The sequence below is a fragment of the Medicago sativa genome, chromosome 6, assembly GCF_051527215.1.
Source record: "Medicago sativa cultivar Bolivia chromosome 6, Bolivia_mono, whole genome shotgun sequence".
Classification (NCBI taxonomy): domain Eukaryota; kingdom Viridiplantae; phylum Streptophyta; class Magnoliopsida; order Fabales; family Fabaceae; genus Medicago; species Medicago sativa.
Window position 1 is genome coordinate 54,840,827 of NC_140754.1, and position 21,608 is coordinate 54,862,434.

General features: G+C 34.5%; 2 protein-coding genes across 9 annotated transcripts; both read left to right on the plus strand.

The window, feature by feature from the left end:
* The first annotated feature begins 4,127 nt into the window (after positions 1-4,127).
* LOC146915740 (F-box/kelch-repeat protein At3g06240-like) lies at positions 4,128-6,881 on the plus strand. The gene is made up of 3 exons (XM_085718080.1): positions 4,128-4,191; positions 4,414-5,788; positions 6,215-6,881. The coding sequence occupies exons 2-3, from the start codon at positions 4,416-4,418 to the stop codon at positions 6,276-6,278; spliced, it is 1,437 nt and encodes a 478-aa protein (XP_085574206.1). The 5' UTR covers positions 4,128-4,191; positions 4,414-4,415; the 3' UTR covers positions 6,279-6,881.
* An 8,654-nt stretch (positions 6,882-15,535) lies between these two features.
* On the plus strand, positions 15,536-19,888 carry LOC146915741 (importin subunit alpha-1b-like). 8 transcript variants are annotated; one of them, XM_085718084.1, is made up of 9 exons: positions 15,541-15,728; positions 16,133-16,313; positions 16,421-16,897; positions 16,987-17,150; positions 17,241-17,319; positions 18,579-18,707; positions 19,181-19,308; positions 19,387-19,460; positions 19,612-19,888. In XM_085718084.1, exons 3-8 carry the CDS (start codon positions 16,790-16,792, stop codon positions 19,454-19,456), a joined length of 678 nt encoding a protein of 225 aa, XP_085574210.1. In that variant the 5' UTR covers positions 15,541-15,728; positions 16,133-16,313; positions 16,421-16,789; the 3' UTR covers positions 19,457-19,460; positions 19,612-19,888. The 8 variants fall into 8 exon arrangements, with proteins under 8 accessions (XP_085574208.1, XP_085574209.1, XP_085574207.1 ...); XM_085718087.1 differs by having other exon boundaries at positions 16,212-16,313; XM_085718083.1 differs by having other exon boundaries at positions 15,538-15,728; positions 16,133-16,897; positions 19,387-19,464; positions 19,616-19,888.
* The last annotated feature ends 1,720 nt before the right edge of the window (positions 19,889-21,608 follow it).

Here is a 21,608-nt window from a genome sequence, read left to right on the forward strand (position 1 = left end):
CAACCTATTTCGTCTTCTTTGGTTAAGGGATTCAATTATTTGTTACTGTTGAATTTGGAAGATAATTTATCGCTGAATGGAGTGAAATCAGGAAGCTCTATCAATTAATGTGGTTGGTAAAGATAATTTTGTTTAGTTCTACAATGCAGTCCTGAGTTTAGTTTAGAATGATGAAATATTACCTTTTACGCACATCTGATTTAACTTCAATAATAAAACTCTCTTTCGTGTGGATTAAACCTAAGTTTTCTGCTCATTCTTTAATATAATTTAATATAATAACCTCCTCACATTTTAGTCACCTAATTTTGTTTCTGTTAACCACTTATTGCAAGCGTTGAACTTTATCATGATAGTTTAGCTGTATAATTGAAGTGAAACGTGCTCTCATCACATGTTGTATATGTGTCATGAGAAGTAGTAATTATATCACAAAACTGGACTTAGTTATTCAGTCCTTCCCTTTCTTATGAGGCTGGTTCGTCTCTGTCATCACATGTTCGATTCTGTTGAACTGGTGCAGGTTTACGTCTGGTTTGTGAGCTGATATTGTGAAGCATAATTTTATGTTTTTGGAGCATTCCAGATTAATGAATATTAGTCTGCTACCGGGTTTTCCTTTCAATCTGCCTGATTCATTACTTTGGGATGGTAGCTGTAGCTCAGTGTACTTGTTTTTAGCTGGCTTTTTGCATATATGGCATGCTGGTTTTTCAGCTTATGTGGTTGATATTTGGTCCCTCGTGCTAGTTGACTTCTGCTTGCATATTTTCTGTTTTTTAACAACTACCTGATATCGCTAAATGTTATAGCATATGTTAGGTTTTTTTATAAATTCCGTGCTTTTCTAGGTGATTCTCATTTCTCAAAGGGATTTTCAAGTGTTTAAATCCACTGTATTTTGGCATTATTCTATAACTTGTTTTGATGATTAATTTCAAGCATTATGTAAAGGTTGTCTTTATGTTGAAGCTTTTGCATCTTTGACATGGACGAATTTTTTCTTGTGAAATATCACTTTGCTCTCCCATTTTTAGTGCTTTTGTGTCCATGAAAAAATTGTTCGTTTTGCTTTGATATGGGGGCATTGTTCATCATTACATTAGTTTCTAAAATCTATTGACTTGCTCACTTATATCCAGGTATCTACATGAAAAGTTCTACATAATTTTGAAGTGTTTGGTGTACATTAACAAAGCCAAGGTTGATAGAACTTGAGGGGTGTTTTGTGTATGGCGACGTAGTTTGTTAGAGTTTGAGGTGTTGACTCTGCTGTAGTTTTTTCACTGATTTCAGGGTCGTGCCATTATAACTTGTAATTTATCAAATAATCGTAGGTAGCACTAGAAGTCAAGCATTAAAGCTGCAATGGGTGCAGTTATGGACCTTCACAGGAGTTGCAAGTTTGGAAGTAAGTTTACCCTCGTTTCTGTTAATACAATGAAGTTGCTTTGCTGAGTTGTTATCTATGCATCTTAAATGATAAGTTTAACATATTAAAATCTTAAGCCCTTGATGACTTCTCTTTTTTGGAAAACATACTTACTTTGAAGACTTTGGGTAGCTTATCTGCTTTTATATGGTTTAGGGAGCTTTATTGTGGAAGAGTTTATTAGGGAGCTGGTTTCTAACGATCAGGCGCGAATTCTGCCGCCAACATTTAGCGACTAACCGATTATCAACTGAAGGATAATGGTCTAAAATCCAGTCGTTAAGTGGATTAGCGACAAATTTTAATGCTATAGAGACTGAATAAACGGTCACTAAAGCCAAGTTTTCAAGTAGTGACCAAAGCAACTGTAAAATCAGTCATTGTTGAGTTCCTTTAAAAACAAATTTATTCCTTGTACACTAATAGTTCCAAATAATGAAAGGAGCTATAGTTCTTGCTTCAGCAACCATATTTTGGAAAGCACTTAAGATGGTCAAACTATCTTGTGCCCACTTCTCTACTTTTCTTGTTGCGCTGACAGTGTGTGAATTATGAATACATCACTATAGACAATTTCGAACAAACTGAAGGGTTATTTTTGACCCTAGTACCTTGATGGGGTCATACATTTTTGTTATTGGATAGAGATGAAGAGTAAAAAAGCATGCCACTGATACTCCAAGGGGGATTTACGATTGTTTGCCAACGCACGATGCTTCATGCTTTTGAATTTGTCATTAGACATCAACTCTTATATTGTCCACGTGAGCTTCGTTTAGTTGGTATGGACAATGCATAATATATCCAAGGTCCAGGGTTCGAATCCCGGCCACCACCAAAAAAGACATCAACTCTGATATTGAAACAAAACAAAAATTCCACTTTCATCCAAATATTTGTTCATGAATATAACTAAATTTGCAGTCATGATACGCATAAGAAGAGTTTTGCATGATTAATTTTAGTGGAGTGAATTACGATGAGATATATACTTGATGTTTAAATCCACCAATACATTGAGCATAACACAATATCAGTTATTATGCAAAACAAAAGTAAATAAAAGGATGATGCAAGTCAGCTCAAAACTTCAAATACAAGTGCATGCTCAAAAATTGATCACTCATATCTTTGAATTTTTATTTGCTCATGTTCAATAAATCATATTTCTTAAATATGACCATTCATTTGTCAAAAAAATATAAAACTACGACAATTCACTCACTCATTGTATTCATACTAATCCTAGCCAGAACAACTTGAAGCTTTGAATTGTTTATCTTTCATGGACTTCGCAAATGATTTCTGAGTTTCCAATGAAGGTGGCATAAAGATGTCATTGGTCTTGTCAGATTCATGGACATCCAATTTCCCAGTTACCCATTGGGATATATGTGCCTACATTTCCTTTTGAATCTGATCCATCCAAAGTTAGAACAGATACCGCATTACGAGAGGCAAACCATGAACAACCTTAAGCGATGCATTCCAACTGAACAAGCAGAGAAACAGTCAAACTGAAGTCATAAAAAGTGCAGGAGTAAAGCATTAATATGCAAACCATATATCGGTCAACATGTCCTGCACAGATAATATCCATTACGTCAACTTGTTTCTCATTGCAAATTTTGCAGCGAGCATCTGTCATCTGTTTCACCAGTAGAAAAGCTAACATTCGGTAGATAATATTCACACAATTTAACAGATAACATAACATTGTTGGTATGGAGCAAAAAAGGACCTACCACAAAATAACCAGATTAATCTTTCAAACATTACTAGAAAAAACTTGTTTGTTGAAGCTATAACTATTTCATAATATGTTTCAGTTAAAAACGAAACAACACATGAGGTTTTCAATTTCAAAAATATCCTTTGCCCTTTTTCCAAAGCACAATCAGTTTTATAAAAGAGCATTTTGATAAACTTATCTAACCCTCAAATCATTTTAAGATGTAACCACTATTAATTTTTTAAGTTCGTCACAATACAATCTACCTTCAAAATATTCCAGAAAATAATAAATAAATATTTGACAAAGAATTGCAGCTAGAGTAGTTCATTTTCAAATAATTGTAGTACAATTTTATCGTCAATTGATCACATACGGCCAACAAATTATCGTACTGTTGATTTAACCAAAAAATTATGTACCCACGAAAATTCAAGAAAAACAAATGGAAAATAAAATTTGTGTTTGTTTGTCGTAATAAAAATCACGTAGGGATATTGCATATTATATGCAGGGGCGGGGTTCGAACCCCGGATACTCCACTTCTCCACAATTTAATTGTGTGAGCTCTAGCCACTAGGGCTACCTGACTAAAAAAAATCATATTTAAAAAAAATAATTTGTTTGAACACGACTGTAGAAAAAATTTGTTACGAAATTATCTTAATATTCCGACATTTATTTTCTCTCCCTATAAAAGACATAGAATCTTTCAAATAAGAAAAACATTCTATCATTTTAAAAAAAGAAAAGTGTTTGTTAAGATAACTATGCATGATTTAAAAACAATTTATAAAAATTCAAAATAAATGTGCAAGGTTTTTTACTCGGTCTCTCACCTCAACAGATTTTTCCGCCGCATGAGCCTCTTTCCTCAACTGATTTTACTCGGTCTCCCTTTCTCTCTCTCACATGATAATAACACAACTTAATTTTCCTTAATTAATAAATTAAATTTTGACGAGTCTCTCTTTACCAACGCACACTGCCATGCTTTTGTAGTTCTTCAATTTCCACCTGACCCAAGGTACTTTCCTCTTTTCTCTCATCACGTTTCCGATTTAATTAATTTCTCAATAATTCTCATTTTTTTTACTGTTAGCTTGTAGTTAGTCTTTAATATGAATTGAATATGTTTTCCTTTTAGTTTCTCGTTTGGCCTCTATGGTAACTATATATCAAATACGAATCCCTTTGTGTGTTTTGATTTACTTATTTTGTTTATGTTCCTTTTTGAAATTTGGTGTAGCCATGAAAAGAAAAAAGGGTTCAATCACCCCTGTTAGGGCTAACCAAAGATGCAATAAAGGAAAAGGGAAAGTTGAGGAGGCAGAAAGTCATGAATGTCGCCACTATTTTGATATTCTTCCATCCCACCTCACCGCCCACATTTTGCTTCAACTTCCCATCAAGTCTCTTCTCATTTGTAAATGTGTGTGCAAAATTTGGAAAGGAATTATTTCAGAATCACATTTTGCTAAATTACACTTTGAGCGATCACCAATTAGTCTCATGATTCGAACAAGATACTATAGACGAGTGTCAAGAACCCTCTACCTTCTTGAGTGCGATCCTGAAAAGTTTGAGATTGGAAGCAACAACCATGTGAAGCTTGAGCCTATATTCAGGCTTCCTCTTCATGGTGATGTCAAATCACTTAGGATAAAGTATAAATCTAAGCACCCTTATATTGCTTGCAACAGAGATCGTGATAATTATAGTATTGTGAATTCTTGTAATGGCTTGCTATGTTTGTCTCAACCAACTACCGGAAACCCTTTAGTGATCTGCAACCCATTCATGGGGGAATTCATAAGACTACCTGAAGCTACTATAGTTCGTATGCCGAATGACACGGTTCGTGTAATAGGACAAGAAGCTGGTTTTGGTTTCTATCCTAAAACTAATGAATATAAGGTAATACATATTTGGAGGAGACGTGTTATACATGTCAATTCCTCGGACTCTGAGCATGTGTTCCTTGCTGAGATACACACACTGGGAACACCAACATGGAGAAATATCAATGTGGATCCTCAAATTTCATTTTCATGTCTTATGAATCCCACTTGTGTGAATGGTGCACTTCATTGGATCAGATTTGAGGGAAAGGAAACGTCTATATTGTGTTTTTGTTTTGACAGTGAGAGATTGCAATCATTTCCCTCTCCCCCAGTTGGGGTTGGCAGTCATGTCCAGGACCAAATTGATAAATATGGCTTTTTACCAAGTAACATACATATTAGCATGGGAGAATTAAAGGGATTTCTTTACATTTGTGACTCAAACTCCTTAAAATATGTTACAATGTGGGTTATGAATGAATATGGCATTGGAGAATCATGGACTAAGGTTTACCACATTGATACTTTGTACAATCCTTTAGCGTGGCGTCGTCCTTTGTGTTTTCCGATAAAACACTTTGAAGAGGGTGCTGCTGTATTGTTGCATCATTCATATGATCGTTTTACTTACTATGAGCCTAACGAATATGGAGTCAAGTTTTTTCGAATTCTTGGGTATTCTAAAGGATATTTTGAAGTAATTCCACATATTCCAAGTCTAATCTCATTGAAGGATGCCGTGAAAGGAAACAATATTGAGGTGTTGAATATCCACTCAAGGTAAGAATCTAATTTATAACTTAATTTTTCTGATTCGACAATTGAATTTGATGTTTGACGCTCCCATAAAAATCATAGTAATTAATTTTAATTAAAAAACGTGTATTCAATGGCATTATATTTGGAGAAAGGAAGGCTTGTTAGACATAGGGTTTCTCACTTAAGCTTATGGCATTTCCTCAATCATCTGCTCTTTGTTTTTGGGGGTAAAACTCAATCATTTGCTTCTACAACTGATATATATACATGTGGTGGTTATTTATGTTATAATTTTAGTTCTTTTTCGTTACATAATGTCAATTTTCGAATATTCCTTAGCCACCAAGTAATCAATTGTTTTTTAAGATTATTCCATCCCTCTACAAATTGCAATTTTAGCTAACATTACTTAGTCATCGTTCCCTAATATTGTTTTCTTTTATATAGGTGTGGAAAGTTTAAATTGCGGGAAGAAAAAGTAGTTATCTCGTTGTCTCAACAGATTGTTTGAGACTTGACAAACACGGATTCTTGATTATCTTATGTTTACTTGATAAATATATCTTCCACTTCATCCAACGGTGAAGAATGTGTTTCTCAAGAAGAGTATGTTTGTTTTCGCAGTTATGAGTTACTTTGGTGATTCAATTTTAATTTTTAGATTTTAGAGCATCCTTGATATTTGAAAACAATGTTTACGGTGTTGATCCTAGGGATATTCTTCTAGAATATATTACAGAAAGCAGTTTCTCAAGAAGACGCGTAACGGTTTCTTGCATAAATATCATGTCATTTCAGAATATGGAATATTTAGTACTTATTTAAAGGATAAGGATAATGTTGTTGAGAATTATGAAAGTGGCAATATGATTCGTACAAAACCAAAACCATCATTATCAGATGAAGTTGGGGCTTTGCTTGAAGAAACACACTCATTGAATTATGAGGGGAACTGCAAAACATTACCTTGTTGATTGATGGTTTCCATATTATATCTCAAGTATCTTGTTTTTCCTTGTCTGTCTCGGAAAAAAGGGAAAGAAGAGCGGAAACTACATTGTTTCTTTTGTTTTCTCCCATGACATGAGTATTACTTAATATATTGTCTCAAGTATCTTGTTTTCTCCCATAGATATCACTAAGCTTCCAAGCCTACAATATGAATATTGTTTGCATTTCCATGAGTTTATGTGAATAGTTATAGTAATTATATTACTTAATATATTTGGTCCTGCGCCACCTTCCTACACCGCGTTCACTTATCTGGATCAACAGATTGTTTTTATGTTCATTTTGATATTATAATGGCATTAATGGTTGATTTTTGATCAACTTCATTTACTTTTAAGTAAATTTTTTTCATTCATTGCTCATATTTAGTGAGCTAGATCAACTTCATTGTTTTGACTTTGCATCGACTTTTGGTTCGAGACCTTTATTGCAACAGCACCAACATGATTTTTATCTTCCAAATCGTACTAAAAAATTAATTGTTATAAATTTGTTATCTCAAATGGATTGCTCCTGTCAAAGAAAAAGTGGATTGTGGCAAGTTCTGTTGTCGGATTATAATATTAATAAAGGCTAACAAATCGTTTCTACAACCTCAAAGGATAGTTGTTGTGTTACTCATTGTGAAACCGTGTTCTTATTCTTAGAGAAAAGTTAAGTTTTCGACACCCAAATAAGTGTGTGGAAATGAGTAAATAAAACATTGAAACTGATATATAGACAACTCAAAAAACAGTTCAAGAAAACAGCAATAGTTTGGTTTTCATAAAAACAAAATGTTTTGTTTGCATAGAAAAACAATTTGGTACGAAAAGGTTAACAAACAATTCAGTTCTGCAAAGATAGGTCAGTTCGAATTGAAGATATAGAACGATGTTCATTGAAACTTAAAACCAGTTCAGATTGGAACAAGTTATGAGTGGTTCGGTTTAATTGAAACTTAAAACCAGTTAAGATTGGAACAAGTTATGAATGGTTCGGTTTAGCCAAACTGATCTTGATTTAGGTTCCGTTTTCTTCTTGAATTGGACTATAAATAGTCCTAATTTGAGTACTTAATGTTTCTTGCAATACTTTGATGAATTTCCAATCTTGTTTCCAATTAACTAGAAGGCCACATAATTTGGCTACATATCATAGTAAACAGACCTATAAAATTACCTTATGGTTCACCATAATTGGATCATACAGTGTTTTCCCATCTTAACTCGGATCTCGGCTAAACAGTCACCTTTCTTATCATCTATAGAAGCATAGTAGAAGGGAACGATAGGTGGCTGCTATTGAAAGTATGAGCGGTTTTCTGTAGCACCAGCTATAACATCATGTAGTAGCTGTTTGTGGTTGCGACAGCAGGAAAACATTGGAGTTTTAATGTTTAGTTCCTTTAAGCCTAAGATGCTTAAACTTCTATGTTTTATGTACTTGTTTTTGGTATTCACCTCTATGTTTGATTAATACCTATGAATTAGGTGAATGAACAAACAATTGAGACGACTGTCGACCGAGATACAATCTCCGGTCAATTAAGGAGATGGTTCTTGAATTTATGACAAATTTGTGGCGGACAAAGTCCGTGCTCAATATTCTGACATAGAAGATGAAGAACTACCTTGTTCTTGAATGAAGAAGGTGTGATTACCAACCTTTGAGGGCAATGACCCAATACTAACAGAGCAGTAGGTAATCAACCACCGGCAGATTTACCTGCTGACTTCTAAACTGAGGGATGGTTTACCCATAGAGGGAAGGAGTAGTTTTACAAACTAAGGTGGGAATTTTGTGAATTGTGAACTAGAGAATGCTCCATTGTAGGGAAGAATAGCTCCATTGTGTATCAAATTTTTGAATCAATAAATCTATTGGCAAATAATTTCGTTTTTCTGGTGATCAACAATTGTTCGTTCCATAACAGATACAATGTTTTTTTCTTTCTCTGTGAAGTTTTCACTAAAAAAATTTAAGTCTTTTATAATAGCGTGGCATATATACTTGCTTACTAATAATTAATTCGCATGCATGTTAAGAGACTACAATCACTAATTTGTGGCTGTCAAAACCTAAGGTGAGAACTTACACCTGCTTCTTTAGAGAATATACATTTAAAGTTAAATAAAGCCTAAAGGTACATAACACACCAATCAAACAAATCCCACATTTATAACCTTATGATTGATTATGGATATGCCACATTTATTCCCAAATATATAGTTTTGTTCTTAATAAACAATAGGTATCAATGAACGAATTGGGATTTTTCTATGAACCAACCATGCAGTAGTGGCCAATGGATTTTTATTCCCAATTTAAACTAAAAGATCGACGCTTCTAAGTTTTTTTTTTAAATAAATAAATGAACAAGCTTAAAAAACATGCAGCAACAATAAAGCAATGTTATTAAAGTAAACATCAAGTAGCTATTTGGTATATGCCATGGAGAAAGTGATACACAGGCTTATAATTCAACATCGATTAAAGCATATTATACTATACCCATACGAGTAAAGTACATATGCACATAATTTTACAATGCTACCACTATCTAACTAATAAAAATTTCCCCAATTTTGCTGGTATATAAAAAACGATATGAAGAGTTGAGTTTCATGGTGTTGCGGTTTCGATGAGAAAACACACCAATAACAAACTTGATGTGTGGAGCAAGGGATAATTAAGCAACCAATATCAAAGTGAATTGCAATTAAACACGCAAAAGTAGAAAAAACAGCGAGAGAAAAGAAGAGAGAACACAAAAGAATCTGTTTACCCAGTTCGGTCCAAATTGACCTAGTCAGGGGGAGAGAGCAGCCCTCCGTTCCACTATATGATGAGTAACGTTACAAAAGAGATATCAATGGGTTACAAGAATAAGTCTCCCGCCTAATTCTACCCAAATCCCAGCCTCTCCCCGTAACCAAGAGACTCAATCCTAATAGTGTTTCCCAAGGTGAATCAACCTTCAAACCCTAGTTTGTTGCCAAGAGACAAACTCTATACAACCCCTAGTTTGATTTCTAAACCCTTGTTTCAGCCCCCTCTATCTCCAGGTTTACACTGATACAATGCCTATATTTATAGTAAAAGTAACTCCCATAAAATTGTAACAAATATGGCCCAAAAATACGTTTCTGAAAAAATCCTGCACGCGAAATCGGGCCTCGATTTTACCAAATCGGGCGCCGATTTTTCCAGCACCAACCTGCAGCCAAAATCGGGCCCCGATTTCCACTTCCAGCAAACATCAATTTTGGCCTCCAAACTCCAATTTTGAGTCACTTTCACAACAATCTCCACCTTGACTCCAAATTAGTGATGATGCCAATATAACATCAACACCTTGCTGCTCTTTCCTTGCTTCCCACTACACCAAGTAGCTCCACAAGTTTACACCCTAACCTCTTTAGCCATCGGAATGTCTTCCGCCTTCTCGAAGATCCTTGTAGTCCAACTACGCTAGGAATTTCAGGTAGTTCTACAAGACTATACCATAACCTCTTCAATACGAGACATCTCCCGCTTCCTTGAAGATCTACTTGTTCCCAATAACCCTTGGCTTTTAGAGTAATCCACAAGTATACACCTGTTATACCCTAATTTTGGACCTAATAATACTTGTTCAATTCTTCTTTCCTTGCATTTCAAGTCAATTGAACTGTCTCTAACCAATTACATCTTTCTCTGCATTTTATTTCAATATCATTTGCAAAATTCATATAAAAAGGGTATTTTAGTCATTTCCTGTGTCCAAGCTCATTTTAGTCCTTTAAAAATTGTTTGAGTCTTTTCAAATAGCTTGAATAAGTCTTCATTTCAAAATCCATTTCAAAGATGACATTTGAAGTCATTTTGAGTCAGTTTAGCCCATAAGGGCATTTTAGTCTTTTCACATGAAATTTTGGCAGAGAGAGGTTACTTTAAAGTACCTCATTTAAGTAGTTGGTTCGTTTTAGTCCATTTTGTGTCTTTTATTGGTTTCACTTTACGTTATTTTCCATTTACCAAATTTTAATTTGATTTTATTTTAATTTTTCATTTTAGTCCTAAAGATTTCTAAAATTGCACTCAGGTCCTTTTCCTAGTTTCAAATTTTATTTTTAAGTCCTTTTTTTGTTTATTTCGAAATTTCATTTTTTAAGTTTTTTTTAATAATTGCAGAATAGTCTTTTTTTTTATTTTACAAGTTGGTCCTTTTAGTTTTAGAATTTGCAGATTGGTCCTTTTGTCCAAGTTATTGTCCAAGTCATCATTCCAGAACACGTGGCAGGTCCTAAGTGGCTCAGAGTCCACATGTCAGCCTATATAAAGGCCACATCATTCAATGCAACAAAAGATACCATTCATTCAGTGCCAAATCATCACAAACAGATTCATACTTTCTCTCTCCATTCAGTTACGATCAAAAACACAGAAACTCCAAGAACACAAAGAACATTCATCAAACCCTAATTCTTCAGAATCACAAATTCAACAAAATTGAAGCTATTTCTTCACCATTCTCAGTGATTCAAGGACGAATCTTCATCATCGAACGGTGTTCCTCTGCAATTCAAGCACAAATCCTCCATCTGAGGTGGGAATTCGTACGATCGCAGAGAGTTTAAGAGAGAAGAAGAAGGAGCAAAAAGATTCGAATCAGAGAAGAAGAAGGAACCAAAAAAACAATTAATAAAATTAAAAAATATAAAGTCCCAGCATGGCTAATGTTATAGTCTTGAAACACAAACTGTCCAAAGCATATAAAATGAAATACAAGATGAGGGAAAAAATAACTCTAACAAAAAATACCATAAATGAGAATAACACCAAATTCTCAAGCTTTAGATTTATTACCATTAGTCAACAATAATCCATGAAGTCACTAGCAATTAAACAAGAACGAAATAAAATACATAAACTAACATATAGGTTGGCAAATTAAGGAGTAATTCTATAAACTACCAGAAAATGAGTAATGTATCATTCAAATAGTAAAATATAAAGTTGTTATTATATTGACCATGACTTAACATGAAGCTATAAGTCAGCTCCAAAAACTAGAACAAACATAAATAAATGACATAACAGACGAAAACACATGAGGAGAATGTTTGAGGTCTCTTCGTTCAAATCCGGGCCAAAAAAAGGTGAGAAAAAACAATACACTCATGTAAAGAAAACAGGTGAAGCAGCAACAACGCCTAACAACAACAAGGACTAAATTAAATCCGAGTCTAAGCACAAAAACACCATGAACAGGACATCACAGAGCCAGACAAAAAGAACCGGCTAAATGTAGATAGCAGAATAGCACAACAATAAAAATCAACCAAGGATTTAGCAACATAAAAAGGTTAATTGTCATTTATGGGATCATGTCTTCTCGGCGGCGTCATAATGCTATACAGTTGTTACATGTCAACGGTGTCCAAGTTGAGGGAGTTCAAAATATTCGTGATGCTGTTTATTGTCATTTTTCAGCTCATTACAAAGCCTTAAGTATGGATCGGCCAGGGGTGGAAAATTTACAATTTAACCGTTTGACTATGGCGGAGTCGAGTAATCTTATTCGACCTTTTACTATGGATGAGGTGAGAAAGGCGGTTTGGGACTGCGACAGTTTTAAGAGCCCAGGGCCGGACGGGATCAATTTTGGTTTTATAAAGCAATTTTGGTCGGAGTTGAAGGATGACTTTATGCGTTTTGTTGTTGAATTTCATCGGAATGGGCGGTTGACTAAGGGGGTGAATTCCACTTTTATTGCTCTTATTCCCAAGGTTGACAGTCCTCAAAGATTAAATGACTTTCGTCCTATATCCTTGGTAGGATGCCTCTATAAGGTGTTGGCTAAGATTCTTGCCAACAGACTTCGAGATGTTATTGGAAGTGTGGTCTCAGATTCCCAGTCAGCCTTTGTTAAGGGGAAACAAATTTTAGACAGTATTTTGGTAGCGAATGAGGCGGTTGACGATGCACGTCGCCTTGATAAGGAAATGTTGCTCTTTAAGGTTGATTTTGAGAAAGCCTACGACTCGGTTGACTTAAAATACTTAGAGGCGGTTATGGTTAGAATGAATTTCCCGACTTTGTGGAGGAAGTGGATGTTAGAATGTGTCGGTACGGCCACAGCTTCAGTGTTGGTTAACGGCTGCCCCACGGATGAGTTTCCCATCGAGAGAGGTCTTCGACAAGGTGATCCTTTGTCTCCGTTTCTGTTTTTACTGGCTGCTGAAGGTTTTAATGTTCTTATGACGTCGTCAGTAGAGTCAGGATTGTTTCATGGTTATCATGTGGGTCAAGGTACTGAACTAAGTCTTTCTCATTTACAATTTGCTGACGACACTTTGATTATTGGCAAAAAATGTTGGGCGAATGTGCGATCTATACGGGCTGTGCTAGTGATTTTCGAACACTTGTCTGGTCTTAAGGTGAATTTCCAAAAAAGTTTATTGACTGGAGTGAATGTATCTGATACCTGGTTGAATGAGGCATCTCTTTTGTTGAATTGTCGAGTTGGGACTTTTCCCTTTGTGTATTTGGGCCTTCCTATCGGAGGGGATCCTCGTAGGTTGGATTTTTGGAAACCGATTGTGAACAATATTATCTCCAGATTGTCGAACTGGAAAAGCAAATTTCTCTCGTTTGGTGGTCGCCCGATTCTCCTAAAATCTGTCCTATCATCTCTTCCGGTTTACTTTCTTTCCTTCTTCAAGGCCCCCACAGGTATAATTTCTTCTATCGAATCTTTATTTAAAATTTTTTTTTGGGGGGGAAGTGAGGATTATAGAAAAATTGCGTGGGTTGACTGGGATTCTGTTTGTTTACCGAAGGAGGTGGGAGGTTTAGGTGTCAGAAGACTAAGAGAATTTAATATTGCTTTGCTTGGTAAATGGTGTTGGCATATGTTGGTTGATAAGGAGGGTTTATGGTACCGGGTCTTAAAAGCTAGGTACGGGGAGGAGGGTGGGCGGTTGAAGGATAGGGGTAGGGAGAGTTCGGTGTGGTGGCGGATGATGACTGACATTCGTCAGGGTGTCGGATTAGGTGTAGGGGACTGGTTTGGTGATAATGTGCGTAGGGTGGTAGGCGGTGGTGATAGGACTTTTTTTTGGACTGATAACTGGGTGGGAGGAGTGCCCTTAAGGGTGCAATTCCCTCGATTATTTGATTTAGCCGTTGACAAGTGGGTGACGGTGAAGGAGATGGAGAGTAGGGGTTGGATGGACGGGGGCGGTGCCTGGGAGTGGAGGAGGCGCCTTTTGGCTTGGGAGGAGGAGTCTGTTACAAATTGTTCTTTCTTGCTGCATGATATTGTTTTGCAGGACAGTGCTCCAGACAGATGGCGGTGGCTACTTGATACCGTTGCCGGTTACTCCGTCAAGGGGACATATCAGTATATTACAACATCTGTTAACTCCATAGAACGGGGTAGGTTCGACGCTGTGTGGCAAAGGCAAGTCCCTCTTAAGGTCTGTGTTTACTTGGAGGCTCCTTCGTCAACGACTTCCAACTCGAGATAACCTTCTTCGTAGGGGAATTATTTATCAGGATGGCACTTTTTGCATTGGGGGGTGCGGCTGTGCTGAGACTGCAGCTCATCTCATTCTTCAATGTGAAGTCTTCGGTTCAGTGTGGCACTATGTTTATCGGTGGGTAGGCATTTCTTTTATTGCTCCAGCTACAATAGGCGACCACTTTCAGCAATTTGGTCAGTTGGCAGGTTTGTCGAGGTCTACTCATTCTTTTATGACATTAATCTGGCATGCTTGTGTTTGGGTTATATGGAAGGAAAGAAATAACAGGATTTTTCAGCAAAAGTTATTGACTTCGGATCGTTTAGCAGAAATGGTCAAGATTATGTCTTTTAATTGGCTTAAGGCAAATATGCCCAGCTTTGCCTTCAGTTATAATGACTGGGGACAACATCCTTTATTATGCATGGGTGTGCTGGTGTAGCTTTTTGTTTATGTTCTTCTGTTATTCGTTTTATCTTTTGAAGTAAGACTGTAACTAAACTCTGTTTATGTTGGGTGTTCTCTTTTGCACATCTTGTGCGAGATGAATCACCTTTGGTAATATAATATATTCCATTTTGGCTTGTTCAAAAAAAACATAAAAAGGTTAATTTTTTTTCAATTACCCATTATTAGAAACAAAAAAACCACTACTACAAAATTGGGAAAATATAGCGCCTCATAAATAGCGTTTTTAACACTAAAGCGCTATAAATTAAAACACGGAGGTCTTAGCTAGCGCTTTTTTTTAAAAAGCACTATCTATCCTTTTAAGTATATATAGCGCTTTGTATTGAAAGCGTCAGTATAGGTTACATAAAAATAATAGATATTTAAATAAAAAACATGATTAATCGTATATGGCGCTTTTTATGAAAAGCGCTATATATAAATCAACCTTAAATAGCGCTTATAGGTTAAAAGAAGCGCTACTGTATGCTTGAGAAAGATAGCGCTTATAGGTTAAAAAAAGCGTCATTTTATAAAGTGATTTAATGTACATTAACTAACAGGTCCCCTGTTCGATCCCCTGCATAGCATATTTCAAATATTTTTTTGATTTTTTTTTTGAGGGGATATTTTTTTTTGAAAAATGGATTAGAGTAACAAAAACACACTTTTTTTTAAATATTTTTTTAAATATATATATAACAAACTAAATCCAAACTTTTCAAAAAAACAAATCGAAACATTTTCGAAAAAACAAATCCAAACTAAAAAAACAAATCAAATTATCAGATTCCACTAAATCCTACTTTTCCATAAATCACTTTCCCTAACCTCACTCCTCACAGTCACGTTTCTTTCTTCTTCTCAGTTCTCCACCGCCAACTTCCGTCTCTCTCAGCCCTGCGCCGCCGGTCACTACCACCGATCAAACCTTCATATATCCTGTAGTTCTCCTTTCTTTGATTTTTTATTGAACAACAAAAGGGGAGAAAGAGAAAACGAAATTGAAGGTTGGTTTGAAAATTGCTACTTCTTTCTTCTTATCTAATTTGCTAATTACTTATTCTTCTTTCTTAATTTCATTACTATTTTGTTGATATGAACAAAATTATGAAATTTCACTGAAACAAAACATGATAGAGCTACTTCAATTTATTGTTACTTTTCTTATTCTTCTTATTATTTTTTTACAATTCAATCTATTGTTACTGGAAAATGATGATGCAATTTAATTTAATTTAACAATAATAAAAAGGAATGGTTTTAACGAATGAATTGGGAAAGTTGAGTCAACGAGATGGTTATAGACTTATAGGGTGGATGAGAATACACATGATATGTTTTTAATCCTTGCCATTCAATTGAATATGTGGACGTGGTTATATGCTAATTTAACTTGGTTGAATCCTGTTAGATGATCCTGGCTAGATGGCTAGATAGGTGTGTCTGTTTGTGTTTTTTCGGTGCTAGCTTTTGATTGGGTGCGGTGGCAGGAATTTTGAGTAATAGGGAGGATGGTTTCCATCTGTTTTGTGCCTACTACTGCTCTTGGCAGGTCTGATTTCTTGGGGCTGTTTGCGTGAGGAACTTAGCAGGTGTTGGCAGGGCTCTGTTGGTCTGCTTCTGGTGTGGTTTAATTTAGTAGTTTTTATAGCTGATGTGTTTAGGTGTTTCGCCTCTGTTGGTGTTGTTGTTTTGCTAGGTAGATGTAGCGGAAAAGATGACAAATTTAGTAGTAGTTCGTAACCTTATCCAAGTGAAGGATAAACGATGCTAGAGAAGCCGAGTGCGATGGAGATTATTCTTAATAAACTCCACTAACTCAGAGCATGGGTCGTAAAAGGCTCAAAACTAAGTCAAAGCATTATGAGTTTGGAAAATGACTCGACAAACCCATAATCTCTACTCTGAGTACCACTAAACGCTCCAAGGAATGAAGGAGAAGAAACAACCTATAGTGGAGTTGCGCACCAAGGATACTGTTAATGGATCATATTCAGAAGACATGATTGAAGCCTAACATGGGGCGCCACAATCCCTCTAACACGGGAGTTATTATGCAACACCTGCGATGCTGTTAACCCAGTTGAATGAGCAGGCAAAGCTTTCAATGCTGAGAAATGTCACATGGACTTTGTCAAACTTTTGCAGGGGCAAGCCACAACCTCCATTTGATCAGGTAGTTGCTGTTTTTGGTAATAAATCATAACTGAACATACAAACGGGCTTTCTTTTGTGTATTAATGATAATGGAACTTTGATGGACAGGTGAGGCCAGCACTTCCAGCTCTTGAGCGTTTGGTTTTTTCAAATGATGAAGAAGTCCTGACAGATGCATGCTGGGCACTCTCTTATCTCTCTGATGGAACAAATGACAAAATCCAAGCGGTGATTGAGGCAGGTGTATGTGGCAGACTGGTGCAGCTCCTTTTGTGAGTAACGATTCTTCTATTCTTATTTGACCAGTGATCTTTTGCAGTTATTGATTGTTTTGACTCTAAATTTATATGCATGTTTTGTAGGCATCCATCTCCTTCAGTGCTGATCCCTGCACTTCGCACGGTGGGAAATATTGTAACGGGAGATGATGCGCAGACTCAGGTAATGTCATAATGGCTTGTGAATTGTTCAACAATTGGTTGCTACCTAATTATTTCTAATTAAATTTAACTTTTACCATATTAAAATTTAGTAAACAAACTAAAATTTGAAATAAATGACCTGAAATAAAGTACTGATTTAGTGTTGTGTTGGTAATTTTGGTGAACAAATTTAAATATGAAATAATATAAACTTGAAATTATTGATAGTTAAATTTTGCAAGTAATTAGATTTAGGGAAAACACCAAAATGCTAAAGTATGTGTTTGTTGAAGCTTGATTGATAACTTTCAAAACATACACTTGATAGTCATACACTTGATAGTCATTGCTCGTGATCCCTACTATTAATTATTTCTTTGGTCAATTAACCTAATGGCTGGCTAGAAATTCACCCCTTGAGATGAGTAAGTGGGGAACCCCGGCCCCTGCATATTGTGATGTCCCTATGAATGAGTTATGCTCACGTGGACAGTGATCACTACTACTTCCTCCGTTCCTTTTTAAGTGTCGTTTTAGGGTGAATTTTTTGTTCCTATTTAACTGTCGTTTTGGTATTTTAAGGGTACGATTTGCCAATTATACCCTTTGTCAATTACTCATATCTTTTTCTTTGTTTTGTTACTCTTATCTTTTTTAATAAAACTAATTAATGCTATATATTTGGAAAATTAAAGTTTGTTTTTTTAAACAAATTTTTTTTTTAAAACAAAATTTGTTTTTTGTTATCTTCAGATTTAAACAAAATTTTGTTACATATAATAATGATTTTATTAAGAGCTAAAATTCTATAAAAAAGATGAATACTCATTGTTAAAAATTTCAAGTGCAAAGTAAAAGAACAATTTGAGAGAAAAACAAATAAAAACTCCATGAATGTTCAAAAAGAAGAAAGAGTGGAAGACTCATTGGAACTACTAATGGAAGGTGAAGAGGGAGAAGTAACAGACTCATTGTTATGATCTTTAAAAAAAAAAACAAATGTTTGTTATGGGAAAAATATAACATATTAAATTATTAGAAAGATAAAGTGTGTGCCAAAAAATAGAGATATATTGGTGGATTAAATTGAGGGTATAATAGAAAGAAAACGTGCAAAAATTCACTTTGCTATTTTCGTGGAAATTTTCTAAAACGACACTTAAAAATGAACGGAGGGAGTATTTATTAACATTAATGTAGTGTTTTCTCGTGTGTGTTTTGTCATCTCATGTGTCACCTTTGAGAGTTATCTGATTTTGTTGGGACTCTTTTTGTCAGGCTGTTATTGGTCATGATTCACTCCCATGTCTTTTGAGCCTGTTGACCCATAATCACAAGAAAAGTATTAAGAAAGAAGCTTGCTGGATTATATCAAACATTACAGCTGGAAACAAAGACCAGATACAGGTAACCTCCAAATCCCATGTTCATGATAACTCAATTGATGTTAAATATCATGTCTAATAAAATGCAATGTTAATTTCTTATTATTTATGCTTTTATTCAAATTTGATGTTTTTTGGGTATCACATGCTGTTTAACATGGAGATCCGGTGCAATAACAATCATTGTAGTATTGTAGATATATTTACTTCCCAGGTTATACACCAATTAGAGTAATTGTTGGATTGTTAGGTGACTAAGCCCTTATTTTCCATTCTGTTGTAAATACATAAAAGACAGGTGTGGTACCATTTCAATTACATACATAACTATTACTTGACTATTGCCATTTTGTTTTCTGTTTGGGGTTTTGAATTTTGTTTTCATTTTACATTGAAGTGCGATTTTTTTTTTTTTTTTTTTGAAAGATTGAAGTGCGATTTTTAGTTAGCTTATTTTCTGAAAAAGGCATTCTGAACCATTTATGTATGATGTAGGCTGTTATTGAAGCCGGACTGATTGCTCCTCTGGTCAATCTTCTTCAAAATGCCGAGTTTGACATTAAAAAAGAAGCTGCATGGGCACTCTCCAATGCTACATCTGGCGGTACCCATGAGCAAATCAAGTATGTGAAGTGATTTTTAATATTTATTTTTAGTTACCCTCTTAGTAACATGGTTATTTTTTATTATAATATATGCAGTACATTGATGATTCCAAGAAGAATGGTGTCAGTTCATGCTCAGCCTAAAAGTTATATGATATTTTTATGATAAGGTGGGTTTCATGTTTCTAATTATATTTGCTATAGAAGTGGTAGTTGTTTTAATTTATAATCTTGCTTTAATTTGTACACATGATCACTAGTACTTTGAGTTTAATATAATATAGTGTTATTGCTTAATGGTGTTTTTTGGTATATATTCAGGTAGAGGAGAGTGAACGAAATTTGGAAATGAATGATGATTTGCCTGCTTGTTTTGGATATAAATGTTGAGAAGATCAAGAAGATAGATGAAGACTGCATGATACCATAGAAGATTTTGATCTTTATGTTAACTAATTAGTTGTAACTCCTAGAGATATCTATGTTACCATATTAAAGACTATACGTTTCTGACTTTTATGCTATATATACATACATTTTTTATGATATGGTTAAGTTTTATTTGATAAATAATAGTCTCAATTATAACGTGCCAAAATTATATATATTTCCCTTTAAATTTCTGACTTTATATATATTTTACTTTTAAATTAATAAAAAATGCTATCTGCAAAGGAAAAAAAAAATATTTACAATAAAATAAAATAAAATAAATGCTTCTCCTAGCGCTTTTTTTCCTTTATAAAGCGTTATCTAAACATATTGTTACATAGCGCTTTTAAAACAAAAACGTTGTCTTTAAACCTGTCTTAAATGGCGTTTTTTTTATAGAAAGCGCTATCTAAGAAGATTCTTAGCTAGCGCTTTTTGACATAAAGCGCTATATAAACCATGCTTTAGCTAGCGCTTTGTACAGAAAAAAAAAGCGCTATATTACTTTTACCAGCGCCATTTACAGTAGCGCTTCAAAAGCGCTATCTAAAGCAAAAAAAAAGCGCTATATAAGCCCTTTTTTGTAGTAGTGAACCCTATCAGAAATCAATAAAAAAAAGTCACTACATAAACTCAATGAAGACCCAAATAATCAAAACAACAAAAACATAATCTAGACCTAAATAGATATCTTCAAAGAATACCCAAAAACAAGAATCAAAAGGGAATTCCTAAAAAAAATTATATGAAACTAATGAAGTCCATTCAAAGGTGAAACAACAACTAAAATACTAAAATTAAAATTCAAGGAAGAGATTTACCCCAGTTATCACTTCCAAGTGACAATTTTTGAAGAAGCCTTGTCAAAACCCTAACTTTCAAGTGACAAAATCTTCAATTTGTGAGCTGTAATCTAAGAGGGATTTACGAGCCAATATTAGGGATTTAAGAGAGGGGTTTGCGATTTGAAAGAATTCAGAGAGAGAGATTCAAAATGGGTTTACATGATACGGCTGTGAGTGAAATGAAAAGGGAATGAAGTGAAAGAAGCTCATTAAAGAATAAAATAAGAAGAGGGAAATGAAAAGGTGTTTGGCGGTCTGGACTGGATTTCATTTTGGCTAAATGTTCTTTTGTCAATTTTTGTCTTAATGTTTATTTTTATTTTTTTTACTAAAAAAATGTTTTTTTCCTTTACACACCAAAAAATATTTCTTTTTCCTTTCTCTACAAAAAATGGTCGTTCTTTTTTGTCTTTCTAACTAAATATTTTTTCTTAATAAAAAAACTAAATAATATTTTCTTAAACATACAATTAATCACTACGTTCCTACAAATTATTATATAATAAGAGTATAACTTTTATGTACAAATTATTATATAATAAGAGTATAACTTTTATACTTTGTCATTGGACAAAAGTATTACACATTTATTCGATAATGTGTTGTCATATCAATTATAGTATGATTAAAAAAACACTTTCTCACTCAATTGTGCAAGTGGTGGGTCCTATCTAATTGTCGAATTTAATTTATTTGATACTGTTAGTCAGTTGGATCTGATTTAGTTGACATATAAGTGTATTTTTATATTGAATATATCTAATTGTCGGATTTAATTTATTTGATACTATTAGTCAGTTGGATCTAATTTAGTTGACATATAAATGTATGTTTATATTGAATATGATTTTAAAGGGATAGTTTGTTGAGACCATTTGATTTGATATTGTTAGTCGGTTGAGTCTGTTTCAATCCACAGAGTAATGTCTTTTTATGTAGACTATATTTCTAAAGGGAAAATTTGTCGGGTTAACTTATTTTGAAGATTTTGATCATAAAAATTTGAGTTCTGATTCATTCTTAATCTTATTATGTTCTATC